Below are 13,208 nucleotides of genomic sequence, written 5' to 3'. Positions count from 1 at the left end.
ATGCAGGACAGACAGTATTCCCCACTGGGAAGGTTTCTCTCCCCTCCACGTATCCGCAGCAGAAGCCCAGCCTCATCCCTTTCTAATCTTGGTTTGATTTATAGCGTCTCCGGTCCAGATCAGTGAAAACAATTAGTGCTGGAGGAAGCTGAGCACGGAGGCACTGCCTGGCCCCAGGCAGCCCCGATGCAGCTGCCTCCTTGGCCTCCTCCCTGGGCAGAGGCACCCTAAGTGCGTGCAGGAAGCCAGGCAAAAGTACTCCTGGTATTAAGAAGCCCTCGATAAGAGCACACTTCATCTGCTATGTCACTAAATGGAACTGAGCTTCTTTCCCCCCTTTTTAAGGGGGAAAATTGCCTTATCGGGTTAGGTTCCAGTTGATTAGACTTGGCTGCTCAAAAGAAAGGGGAAAAGCTCTGCGAGATTAATCCAAACTCCAGTTAGAAGATATTAAGGAAATGCAAGCATCTTACCCTTCAGATCAGAGAGTTTTAATAATAATGGCAAAAATCGATATGAAACAAAATTAAATCTGCTGTTTATATTCATCAGGTAACTTGACAGAGAGTCCACAAATTCAAGTCTATTGCTGTGATAAGTAAATACAAACATATTACTTTCCAGATCACAAAGTTTTAATGGGAACGATCAAGAGCAAATGCAATCAAAACCACCTTTCACATCAGCCAAATTCCAATTAAATTAGGGCAGATTATTCAATAAGGAAGCATACAAAATCAAGCTCTTTATTGATGTAATAGTATAGAAGTACAAACTTGCTGCTTTCCAGATCACAGCATTTCAACGCAGGGGAAGAATTAAGACTTCAGTAAAACAGATTTCATTTAAATTCCGGTGGAAGAGAACAGGGTAATTTCTCTTCCCCCCTGACTTCTTGTTAGACTTCCCAGCAGCAGTCTTCAACATTGTTCTCATTCCTGGCTATGACTCTTCAAGGAGTCCATTATTTTACCGAAGAGGAAGGGAGGGGGCGGGGGCTGTGCATTCCCCTGAAGCCTTTGAGAGCAGATTTTAGCGCAAAGATCCCTCGGGCGGTGTGGAAGGGGTAAGTCAGTCTTGGTAGCATCAGGGAAGGGGCAAAAGCCAAGTGACTCGAGGAGATTCACCTGCTGACCTCCCCCTCTGCAGCAGAGGGAGGTGGTAAAAGCCTGCAGGAAATATGCACCTGAACAGGGTCCTTTGGTCTGCCACGAGCTGCAAAGGGGTCGCAGACGAGCCCCGAGCTGCAGTGCTCCCAGGGCTTTTCTGCACTCGAGCAGGAACAGACATGGAATAAAGATGTGTGGTTGCATTCACATTATCCCTTAAAAGAAATAACAATAAATTCTGAACTTCCCAATTACAGGGGACAGGCAAACCTTGGAAACCATTAAGAGCTGCTTCTTCTGTTGATGAATTATCCAGAGTGCAGAGCTATTTGCTGAGCTTCTCTGTATTACACTAATTATAAATTAATATATTGCTCATTACACAGTAAAGCTGTGCAGTCGACTAATGCACTGCTGCAAAGAGCTTATTTTAAAACATCCTCTGGTACTTTTATGATCAAGATGTTTAATTTACTTCCATACTGGCTTAAATGCCACCAACATGTCATTCTTTCACATTTTCTTACCAGAAAGTGCATTACAGCTCAGATATCCCTGGCTTCATCCCATCTCCTCTGGGGCCCAGCAATGCATAGGAATGATGAACATTAGAAAGGCTTTTTTAATGATGAGCAGTTGCACGAGAAATGAAGCAAAGTGGCAAACTTTAAGCCCAATTCCCTTGCTACTAGTTTTTAGTCAGTGTTTAGCATGAGCAGAGATCCTCAGATGATGCAGAGCAGCACACAGAGCCCCTGGGTTTAGATCAACGCAAGCAATCGCCCACTCGAGGGGAGCTGCGGCAGTTCTGTTGTGCTGGAAGGAGCTCGCTACAGCCTGGGGGTGGAGATGCCTCCAGGACCGAGTTTGGAAGCAGAAAGCCGATGGCTTTTGGTGGGCTTCTCCAGGACAGCAGCTCTGCCAAGCAAGGGGGCACCCGGAGCCGTCTCCAGCAGGGTGAGCCCCTGGTGCAGGCGGGGCGGGCGGCTTGGCTGAGCCGGGGAGCAGGGGGCAGAGGGCACCCCAGGAGGGAATCCCGGAGTGGGAAATGCAAAGGCAGAGCAGATGACGTCCCAGTTAGCCACGGGGGATTTTCCTGGAGCTGTTCCCCGGCACTTGCAGCCTGACTCAGCCTGTGACCCCCTGCGAACCCCGGCACACACACAGGCGGCACCGGGAAAGGGCTCGCCAGGACGGCAGACAAGGAGGAAACCTCGCCGAGAGCTTGCGGGCACGATGAATGGGAGGAAACGTAGCTCTCTTTCTTGGAAAACAGCTATTAGCACCGCATTGTTTTCAGGGCACAATCCTGCAGCGTGCTTTGATGTCAGACCATTCCTTCTGCGTAGTGCTCAGCGTAACGGGAAAAAGCAAGCCTACAGAACAAGATCCGCCTGGCGCAGAAGGCGTTTTGGACGCTTCCATTTCCTTCTTTCCAAGGAAAGCATCCTGGAACAGCCCTGCCGGGTCTCTGCTTCGCGACCTCGGCGGCACAGGGCATGCTCCCGGGGCCCGGGCACGGCCAGAAGGGACGCGAGGGGAGGGCCGGGGGGGGGGGGCCGGGAGCGCTCCCGGGCCGTGGCGCAGCCTGTGCCGCCCCCCAGCGCCCACCGCCCGCCCTGCAGCCCCGCGCCCCCCCCTGCAGCTCCGCGTCCCCCCGGCGGAGCCACAAAGGAAGGGGCAGGCATTGGAGGGGGGCGCAGGGGAAGGGGCGCACGCGAATCCTGCCGGGGGGCGCAGCGGGGAGGTGGAGGAAGAGCTGAGCAAGGAGAGGTGCTCGCCCAGCTCCCGGCCGGCAGCAGAGGTTCAGAGGTCCCTACGGTCAGATAAAAAGGCACGGTGAAATTTGAACCCCTGGCGAAATGCAGCGAGGAGCCTGACCTTAGCCGTGTTGCGGCTCAGGGAGCTGCAGAGCAGCAGTTCCCCCGGGGCTCCCTCGTTCCTGTGGCACCCTTATTAAAGGGTGGGAGAAAGAGCAGGGGATAATAATTGAATTGGAGGCAAACAACAGCGGGGACACCCAGGTGGTGCAAAAGAAGGCAAGAAATGAAGCCAGAGCTTCAAACAGGGGCGTTGAGAGTAGGCATCAGAAAGCAGACTGGGAAGGGAGGTACGAGTCTGGGCGTGCGGGGACCTTAATGTGACAGACTGCTGAGTAACTTGAAGCTAGGGATAAAAGGAATACAGGGAGTACCGAATAGCATCCATAGGTTGACCTTAACAGTCTGCTATAATTAAGCAAGGTCTAGCCAAGAGTGCAGGCTAAAGCACTCAGAGCTTTATGGAGCTAGCAGTGAGGTGCTTCTGCTCAGACCTTGCAGCACGGAAGACCTGTACAGAAAAGAAGAAAGCAGCTCCCTTGGAGAACTGAGGGCACTGGAGCACGCAGGTCCTAGCAAACAAACTCAATTTTGCTTTACAGCAGGGAAACATGGTGGTTTTTCTTTTTCAGCGGGTTTTTTGTTGTTGTCATAGGAACCCAGAGGCAGGCAGGTGCTGAGGTCAGGCTGTGCAAGAGACACCGCCAGAACTGCCAGCTCCTCCAGCAGCGCGTTACCCCGGCTCAGTCAGAGCTGCATCCCAGCCGGGGCCGGCCTCTTGCAGCCTGAGTGGAAGGAAGAGGTTCTGCTCCCAGCCCTGAGTCACGGCAGCTCCTCTGCAGGCTGGCTCGTTATTAATAGCCTGGCGCGATTGCGAGTGGGTTGGGTTTCACCGGGGAGCGCAGGGAGAGTGACAAAGCACCTGCCACGGGAAGCAGATGCCGTGGCGGAGGAGTAGGTGGCTTTGCTGCAGCCCGGGGAGCGCCAGGCTGGACGCCCCTCCGCCCACCGGCACAGCGCGGGGAGGGCAGCGGGCACGCGTGGGCAGGGGGAGCCGGCGGGCAGCACACGCGTGTCCCTCTCCCTGCTGCTCCTGCGCCTCCCGCGGCCTCTCCAAGCGCTGCCGGCCGCTGCCCCGCGCCTTGCAGGCTGCTGCGGGGCTGGCAGCGGGAGGAGCACCGGGAGGAGCACCGGGAGGAGCGGCGAGCTGCCCGCCGGGGGTCCCCAGAGGCGCCCCGGGGGGGCTGCGGCACTGACCTCGCCTCCCCCCGGTCCCGACTCCGCGTTGGGCAGGAGCCAGGGGGCCGGCAGCGGGGCTAACCCGGGCTAACCCGGGCTAACCCGGGGCTAACCCGGCCTGCGGGCACCCCGGGGGGCGCTGCAGCATCTCCCGGAGCGCGGCTCCCGCCGGGGGAGGGCGGTGGCGGTGGCGGCGGCCCCGGTACCGGGGCGGGACTCGGGGCGGGGCCGGGCTCGGCTCGGCTCGGCACGGCTCGGCCCGGCATGCTGCTGCGGGTGCGCTCGGCGGTGGGGCACCTGGTGGCCGGGTTGGGCCCCGGGGCGGGCGCGCAGCCCCCGGCCGAGCCCCGGCGCGGCGGCGGCGGCGGTGGCGGAGCGGGGACCGGCGGCGGTGGTGGCGGCGGTGGTGGCAGCGGGGGGGCAGCGGCGTTGTTTTGCCGGCCGGCCTTCCTGCAGCTGACGCCCGAGGAGCTGCGCCGGGCCGACGACCACACGGGCAGGGCCGTGCAGAGCCCCCGCGACGGCCGCCGCCGCCTGCCCTGGAGCACGGGCTACGCCGAGTGAGAGGGGCTGGAGGTTGGGGGGGGGGGGGCGCGGGGCTGGACCCCACCGCCCGTTACCGGCTGTGCGGGATGCCCCGGGGGGTGTTAGGGATGGGTCGGGGCCGGGGGAGGGATGGGATGGGTAAGGGGAAGCCAGGGGGGGGCTGCTCGTCGCGTTCCCAGCTCCGCTGTTTTTGGCACCGATGTGCCCGGTGCTGCTGTCACAGACCGGGAACCGACACCGGGGGGGAAGGAACTGCTCGAGCAGGTCCCGGGAGGGGGGAGGAGGGAATTGAAGCTGGTTTGGGAGCAGGACCTGACTCCCACTTCCCCTCCAAGGGCCCGCTTCTCTTCTCCTTTTACTGGAGGGGGAGTTTCGCCCCCGAGCTGAAGGCAGGTGGCAAGGCCGCCGGTACTGCTCGGTGACACCGCTCTGCTCCCGCATCCTGCACGCAGCCGGGTCCACCCGGGGCCTTGGGACCCCCCCGAGGTGCCAGCTGCTGGGGGAGGAGTGCCCCATGCTCGATCTGTGCAGAGCAGGAACCTTGCAGGCTCTGGGGGGAACGAAGGCAACCCGCCCTCTGCTCAGCAGCAGGACTTCTCTTTGTGTCCCGAGACTTCTTTCTGCAAACCGCTTGAAAAGTCCGTGCCCAAATAGCTCTTGCGCACATTTACTGCCTCGTCCCCCCCACCCCCCGTGAGCAGGTTTGGCAATCTGGAGCTGAAATCTGCTTTGCCAGCAGAAGCTGCAAGAAGTCGATGCGAGTCGTTCTGCAAAAGTTCTGCCGGTTTCATTTTCATCTCCTCCCCTCTGAGCCACCTGCGCCCTCTGAGCGGTGCTGCTCTGGCAGTGAGGCCAAAATCCCCTCGCAGTGTCTGAGCCCAGGCTGGCTGTGCATGTGCTGAGGCTGCTGCAGGGTTTCAGGCATTTTCTCTGCTTGGAGCAGCGGTGGGGACCTGCGGCAAGGCCACCTTTTTTTGGCCACCTCCATCTGCGGGTGCCTGGCCAGCCGCTGTCCCTGGCTCCAGTGCTGCGGGGGGACCGAGCGCTGCCACTGCTCCAGGTCAGCCCCCGTGGCCAGCCTGGGACCTCTGCTCACCTCGCTGCTGCTGTGTGGGACGGGATGGGAGCCCCTGTGAGGAGCAGGGAAGGGGACAGGAATGGGGACAAGGGGGTGAGGTGCTGCTGGGGGAGCCTCTGCCATGGCCTGGCTCACCCCTGTTCTCAGCCAGTGAATTAGGGTCGGGTTTTCTGGAGTACCCGTGGGCAAAACCTGATATTTTGGGTGCGAAAGAGCGAGCCTTAACACCTCCTTCCCTCCTTGCAGGGTGATAAATGCGGGGAAGAGCCAGCACAACGAGGACCAGGCGTGCTGCGAGGTGGTGTTTGTGGAGAGGAGGCCGAGCCCCAAGGGCCGCCAGCCCTCCGGGGATGGCAGCGGGGAGCTGGATGGGGTGAGAGCCGCACGGGGTGAGAGCCACAGCAGCTGCTGTGCCCTGGGGCTGGTTGGCACTGGGAGACACTGGCCAATGTGCCCCTGGGGGCTGTCCCCGAGGAGCCAGCTACCGCAGACGGTGCTGGGTGTCAGTGCAGGGCTGGGACACGCAAGGCAGAGCCCCCACTCCCTGCTCCCCATCGTCTGCTTCCCCACAGCACTCGCTGAACCCTCCTCTCTCTCCCCGCAGGGCAGGAAGGGATTTTATTTCCACTACTGGGCTTTGTTTGATGGTCACGCGGGCAGCGGTGCTGCCGTCATGGCATCCAAAAGGCTCCACCTGCACATCTGCGAGCAGCTCCGGGACCTGGTGGACATCCTGCAGGACCCCTCCCCGCCTCCCATCTGCCTCCAGCATGACGCCAGGGCTGGCGCAGCTGAGCTGAGCCGGGCACCCCTCACAGAGGACAACGGAGAGGTCCCCAGCGATGCTCTGCCACGCTTTCACCTGGAGAAAGCGGTGTCTCACGAGAGCCTGGTGATCGGTGCCATCGAGAACGCCTTCAAGCACATGGTGAGTGATCCCCAGCCTGCGGGGACACTCGTTGGGTGCTGGCTGGGGGCGTTTGCTTTGCTTTCTGTCCCCTCCAGCAGGAGGCAGGTCTGCAGCGAGGGCTCCCAGCAGGGCGGCTCCTGCCCTGGTGTGCTGCTGTCCCCTGTTTTAGGGGTTCAAGGCACAGAGGCTTTGGGCTCGGGGCCTGTGTGGGTGCAGGATTTGGTCACACTTCATTCCAGCAGTCCCCTCCCGTCTTGTTCTCTCCTGCCCTCTCCACAGCCCCGGGGAAGCCGTGCCCCTGCTGCCCACAGGACCCCAGGCTGCGTGGGGCGAGGTGCCCGGCCACAGCCTGACGGAGCAGCAGGATGCAATTTTGGGCTGCCCGGACCTCTGCTTGCTGGTGGGGGCTGCTGCTCGTGCTGCTCAGACCCGCTCTCTGTCTCCCCAGGACGACCAGATCGAGCAGGAGCGGGCGTCCCAGAGCATCTCCGGGGGCTGCTGTGCCCTGGCCGCCGTCTACCTCATGGGCAAGTTCTACGTGGCCAACGCTGGTGACAGCAGGTACAGCCCCCAGCCTTCCCCCCGTACCAGGGCTTGCCCCAGTTTCAGGGCGGTGAGGAGCTGGGGCTGTCTGGGGGAGGGCAGGAGCAGCCTGATCATGAGCCCTGAGGACAGCGTGCCATGCCGTGCCGTGCCGTGCCGTGCCGTGCCGTGCCGTGCTCTCCACGTTTGCCTGGTGTGCTGAGGGGCTGCAGGACGTCCAGCAGGACGTGCAAATCTGTGTGCAGACAAGGCCCAAGGGAGCTTGGAGGCCCAGGATTTTGCCTGACAAATGCATTTCCTTGGGTGCATTCCTGTAATCGCTCCTGGGTGCGTTCATACCCCGCAAGAATCAGCAGGAAGGCAATGCCGTCTGACACGGAGGGCGAAGCTGGTTTGAACGCTTCTTGCCCTGGGATGGCGGAGGAGATCTCGGTGCCTTGCTGCTGGGGGTGTGCAGAGTGGCGTGGGCAGGGGCCGCGAGCAGAGGCTGGAGGCGATGAGCAGGGATTGTGCTCGGCCTCTGCCAGTCGGCCGTGGGGCTGTGCAGCTGGGTGAGGCTCTGCGCTCCCTCCTCGGGCACCAAACCCCTCCAGAGCCAGGCTCACCCGGGCTCTGTGTCCCCGAAGAGGATTTGCAGCCCTTGACAGGACAGCGAGTGGGGCAGATGGGTCACGGGTATCAGATCCTCGGTGCCCCCAGACCCCCGGAAACATCTCATAAGCAGCCATTGTGTAACCCATCAAACACTTTGTTAACCTGCAGCACTGGAGTGGGTGCGGGCTGGGCGCTTGCACCCCCGTCCTGCCGCTGGTGGCTTCTGCCTGTCCTGTGTGCAGCTCCCCGCTAACAGAGGCTCTGTAACCCTCGTGCTGCTCCCTCTCTAACCATACCCCTTCCTCTGGTTTGCTCTCCATCCCCTCTGCCCCCTGCTTCCCTTCCATTTTCCTGTCCTCCCTCCGGCTGTGCCAGCCAGGAGCCGCAGTCCCTGCAGCTGGGGCTGGGCAGAGGGCCCGCAGCGGGGGGAGGACGCTGTGCCCCTGGGGCACCCAGCCAGCCCGCCCCGTCCCCTCTCCTCCTCTCTAATCTCATCCTTCCATGTCTCATTGCAGGGCCATTATCATCCGTAACGGGGAAATCATTCCAATGTCCAGGGAGTTTACTCCAGAGACAGAGAGGCAGAGGCTGCAGTTTTTAGTAAGAAAGACCTTTCTTCTCGTCTCGTTCCTGCCGAGCCACCTCCCGGCCCCTCCGCAGTCCCCCGTGCTCCCTGCCGGGGCTGTTCCTGGGGGGCTGTGGGCACCCATCCATCCTGGCCGGGGGGTGCTGCTCGGGAGCTGCCCCCGCTGGCTGTGCCGTGGCTGCCGTGGGACTGGGAATAATGGGCTCTTGGCACGGCACCGGCACCGTGTTGGTAGGAGTGCCTGGAGCTGGTTCAGCCCATCGTGTCCAGCTCCTGCCCCAGGACCACACGGTGTCCCCTCCTGTGGTGGCACCATGTCCTGTGTGCCCACCAGGCTGCTTTGCAGGGGATCACGGCTCCGTGCCCCGCACCCGTGGTGTCCCCTCGTGCATTTGGGGGGCCACAGCGCTGTGCTCAGTCCTACTTTCGTGCCTGGATGCCCCCTGGGGGGCAGCTGAAGTGTGCCGGCGGATTTCTAGCTTTCTTCCTGAAAGCTCCCTCTCCTGCTCGTCCTGGACAAACCTTCCCGTGCCGCACAATGAGACTTTTTAAGGTTATAAAGACCTCTCTGACGGCAGCACGGGGGAGGAGGAGGCGTTTCTGCTGGAGGAGGTCTTGCTGGATGGGATTTCCTGGCTTGCAGCGTATTTGGAAAAACACTAAGGCGTTTTTTTCTCAAATCTATTTTTGAATGACCACGGGGAAGAAAGTGCTGTGAGCAGGATCCTCTCCGGCCGGCGGCAATGCGCGGGGCCGTGCGGTGGCCAGGCCATGGAGGGGCTCTCCGTGCCTCTGCACCAACACCGCCCTTCTCCCCGAGGCCTCTTCCCCTTCCTTTCAGCTCCTCTCTTCCTCCACCTGCATTTTCCAGCATCATCCTGATCCCTGGTGCCTGCAGGCTGTGCTCGGGGAAGCTCCAGGGCTGCCTGGCTCAGGGTGTGCTGGGGTCTGTGGGGCGGGGGCTCTGTGGGATGCAGCTGAGGCCGACACCCGCAGGGTGCTGGGGAGGTGGCCCCAGGGCTGGGTCCCTGGGGGGGAGCAGCACAGTGACAGCTCTGGACGTGTTCTCCACAGCCAGGACGTGTTCTTGGGGAAGAGGTGTCCTTACTCAGAGTTGGTGTGGCCACCTCGAGCTGCTCCTCTCCTTGGGTGTAGCTCAGGAGGGTGGCTCGGAGGCTGTGGCACCGCTCCCTGCTGGCATTGGGGTCGGAGCAGCCAATGTTACCCCCACCCCATTTCCCGGCAGGCTGCCGTGCCGGCTGCCCCATGTGGTTTGGGGTGCCTGGTGGGCGATGGCAGCCCAGGGGGTGGGCGATGCTGGCAGGACCCCGCTCCTGGCACCACGGCTGAGCCCCCTGCTTCGTCCCACAGGCGTTCCTGAGGCCCGAGCTGCTGGGGAAGGAGTTCACGCACCTCGAGTTCCCCCGCAGGATCCAGCCCAAGGAGCTGGGGAAGAAGATGCTGTACAGAGACCAAAACATGAACGGCTGGTAACCCTGCTGCCCCCCGGGAGGCTGCCAGCTCCAGCCCCCTTCCTCGTGCGGGCCCTGGGGTGTGCCAGGCACCCGGTGTCCTGTCCGGGGACGCCTGGCCGCGTCCCGAGCGCGCAGGGGAGGTGCTGGAAGCTCTTGCCCGCCTGCTGACACGCTGCCTCTGGCTTGCTTTAACCAGGGCTTACAAAAAGATCGAGGAGGACGACCTGAAGTTTCCACTTATCTATGGGGAAGGCAAAAAGGTGGAGTGCGGGGCATGAGCTGTGCGGGGTGGGGTCCCCCTGCCCGGAGGGGGGGTGGTTTGGTGGCCTCCCTCCAAAGAAAAAAGAAAAGCTTCACGCTTTCTTTTGGTTTCGCCTTATCCAGGCTCGGGTGATGGCCACAATCGGGGTCACGCGTGGCCTGGGAGACCACGACCTGAAGGTGTTCAGCTCCAACATCCACATCAAGCCCTTCCTGTCCTGCTTCCCGGAGGTGAGCCTGGCTCTGGCTGCTCCTCGCCCGAGGGCTCCTGTGAGGGCTGGAGCTGGTCGGGGTGCCCGGACTGGAGCGTGTGGTGGTGCTGGGGGGCTGTCCGCGAGCCTTTTCTGCCCTCACCCTCGTGTCCTGCCCCGCTGGTTCCCAGGTGAGGGTTTACGACCTCACGCAGTACGAGCACTGCCCTGACGACGTCCTGGTCTTGGGCACCGACGGGCTCTGGGATGTCACCAACGATGAGGAGGTGGCCAGCGTGGTGATGGAGGTGCTGACGAGCTACGAGCCCAATGACCCGTGCAGGTGAGCTGCGAGTGGGGAGGGGACGAGCGTGGCCTGCAGGTGACATCCCCCTTGGTCTTGCTCCCTGGAGCAGCGTCGTGGCCACGAACCCGCTGGCCTTGGGGCTGTTGCTCCACAGGACACAACACGTCTGGGTGGCTCTGAGGGAGCTTTTCCTGCACCTCTGGCTCCTCCAGCTTCTCCTCACTGCTGGGGCTGGCAGCGTGGTGCCTCGGAGCCTGCTGGCTGTGGGTCTGGGGTGCTGCTGACCCGCGCCGTGCTCTGCCCGCCCAGGTACACGATGGTGGCGCAGGAGCTGGTGGTGCGCTCCAGGGGGGTCCTGAAGGAGCGGGGCTGGCGGCTGCCCAACGACAGGCTGGGCTCCGGCGATGACATCTCCGTCTTCGTGATCCCCCTGGGGGGCCCGGGGAACTACACGTGATGCCCCATGACCCGGGGCACAGGGGCTCACGCTGCCCGCACGGACGCGAGCAGGACCCGGCGCTGCCTCGGGGCACCTCTCCCTTCAGCGCTTGTTTCCTGAGCTGCCCACAAGGAGAAACTTGAAGCCTGCAGCCACCCCCCAGCCCCTGCCCAGAGCCCCCCTCACCTGCTGCATCCCAGCACCCTGCAGAGATGGAAGGGCCGTGGACAGAGCGGGGATGGGGCTTGGGGAATGTTTTTCGTGCTGCCACTTTCTTGATTGCTGTGAAGAGCCCAAATGCTCCCCGGCTTCTCAGCACGTGCTTGGTGCCTCGCCCTGGCCCAGAGGTGCTGGTTACAGGTGTGGGGCTGGGAGGCCGAGCACTCCTGCCTGGTGAGCCCTGTGCCTGCTGCTGCAGTCACCTCCTGCCCCCTGCCCTGTGAAGTCTGCACCACGGACACTGAACCTGCTGCTGCTGGGCTGGGTGCTGCGTCCGGATGGCTGTGGCCTGGAGAGGGGCCCTGCTGGCAGCTGGAACCATACCCAGCCCCGAGCAGCCCACCTGGGGGTGCTGGGGTAAGGGGTGAGCCTCACGATTGATGCCCCAGCCTTGTGCTTGCCCCCTTGGGCTCCTCTGGGCACTTGGTCTCGGAGGACGTGGCAGCGCTCGGTCCCTGCGGCGCACGGCGAGCACCTGGCAGGACGGGAGCTGTTGCACTTGCACGTGTCTGCCAGCCCCTGGCTGTGCCACGGGCTCTGCCCACCACATCTCTTCATGCCTTGGATCACTGCTGTGTTTCTAGAGCCAATTATTTATTGCTAACCGTAGAGCTGAGCTGGGAAGCGTCTGAGTTATTTCCCGGTACGGGGTGGTGGTTGGTAGGAATGTAGGTCTGTGTTCCTGAGCGGTTCTAATTTGGCCACTGCTGAGCAGCAGTTGCAGAGCAGCCCCGTTCAGCCAAGCTTAACAGCTTAAACACGCTGCATGGATCTGCTTAGCTGAGGGCTGGGAACCCACAATAAAAGCAGCTTGGTTGTCACTGGGGAAAAAAAAAAGAAAAAAAAAAAAAAAAAAAAAAAAAAGGCAGCTCGGTCCTTTTCCTTCGTCTCAGACCGGTGCTGAGCAGAGCTGCAGCAGCAGTTTTCTCTCCGTGGTATTTTGTTCTGCACCCTGCACACCTCTGATCTGCACCTCCGCGGAGTGTCACATCCCAGCACAACACCAGGGCTGCTGGCATGGGGTGAGGGGGGCCAGCGGGGCCCTGGTCCCCGCTTTGGAAGGCGCCGTGGCCCCCGCAGTTGGTGTGCTGCTGGCACTGGGTGCGGCCAGCTCTCGGCAGGTGTCACCTCCGGTGAGTGTTTGTCCCTTGTAATCAGCGAGATGTAAATAAACTGGGTGCACTCAGTGGCACTGAAAGCCATCCAGCGAGGGTTTTAACCTGTTGATGTTTTTGTGCTGAAGGGAGCAGGGGGAGATGCTGGGACTGGAGCAGCTGCCCTGGCCTAGCACTGTTTAAATAAAGGTGCCACTCGCAATCCCACCGCAAAGACTCGCTTGCAGAACTCCTGCAAAGAAGCCTTACCTAAAAGCCAATTAGCACTGATTAATTTGTGTAGGCAGGCTTGGTAATCGTGTGAGCTGCCGTCCCTCTGCCCTTGCACCAGCCCGAGCCCCCTGAGACCCTCACACATGGGGACAGAGGGGTTGGTGACCCAAGGGGCCCTGGCTGGTGAGCACCCCGGTGGTCTCCCTGCCCACGGGCCCCCTCCTGTGGCTGTGGAGCTGGGACATCCTGGGTGGGCTGCTTGCTGGAAGCACCCTTGTGCTCACAACCCCGCCGTCCTGGTGCTCCTGGGTCGATGCTCACCCACACAGCCCAGTTCCCCCAGCTGGTGCAGCCCAGTTCCCCCAGCTGGTGCAGCCCAGTTCCCCCAGCTGGTGCAGCCCAGTTCCCCCAGCTGGTGCAGCCCAGTTCCCCCAGTTGGTGCAGCCCAGTTCCCCCAGTCGCTCTCGGCTGCCGCTGGCGGGGAGCCTCCCGCAGCTGCTGGGCGAGGCGGGCACGGGCTGCATTGAGCGCTGCCCCTGCGGTTCCCTTTCTCCCTCCGAAAA

The 13,208-nt window shown here is 61.6% G+C and overlaps 1 protein-coding gene across 1 annotated transcript; it reads left to right on the top strand.

Annotated features, from left to right (window-relative positions):
• Positions 1-4,432: 4,432 nt before the first annotated feature.
• On the top strand, positions 4,433-12,523 carry PPM1J (protein phosphatase, Mg2+/Mn2+ dependent 1J). Its single transcript, XM_032203317.1, has 10 exons — positions 4,433-4,728; positions 6,039-6,165; positions 6,397-6,720; positions 7,151-7,263; positions 8,355-8,439; positions 9,797-9,915; positions 10,097-10,160; positions 10,285-10,392; positions 10,544-10,695; positions 10,969-12,523. The coding sequence occupies exons 1-10, from the start codon at positions 4,433-4,435 to the stop codon at positions 11,114-11,116; spliced, it is 1,536 nt and encodes a 511-aa protein (XP_032059208.1). The 3' UTR covers positions 11,117-12,523.
• Positions 12,524-13,208: the final 685 nt, after the last annotated feature.

The sequence above is a fragment of the Aythya fuligula genome, chromosome 25 (assembly GCF_009819795.1).
Source record: "Aythya fuligula isolate bAytFul2 chromosome 25, bAytFul2.pri, whole genome shotgun sequence".
Lineage (NCBI taxonomy): Eukaryota > Metazoa > Chordata > Aves > Anseriformes > Anatidae > Aythya > Aythya fuligula.
Note: the sequence above shows the minus strand (reverse complement) of the source record. Positions and strands in the feature narration are given on the sequence as shown.

Excerpts from the sequence above, each read along its gene's own strand:
- PPM1J (XM_032203317.1), top strand. The coding sequence starts at position 4,433 with ATGCTGCTGCGGGTGCGCTCGGCGGTGGGGCACCTGGTGGCCGGGTTG. Across the intron at positions 6,166-6,396 it reads GCAGCGGGGAGCTGGATGGG|GGCAGGAAGGGATTTTATTT; the intron begins GTGAGAGCCGCA and ends CTCTCCCCGCAG. Across the intron at positions 7,264-8,354 it reads GCCAACGCTGGTGACAGCAG|GGCCATTATCATCCGTAACG; the intron begins GTACAGCCCCCA and ends GTCTCATTGCAG.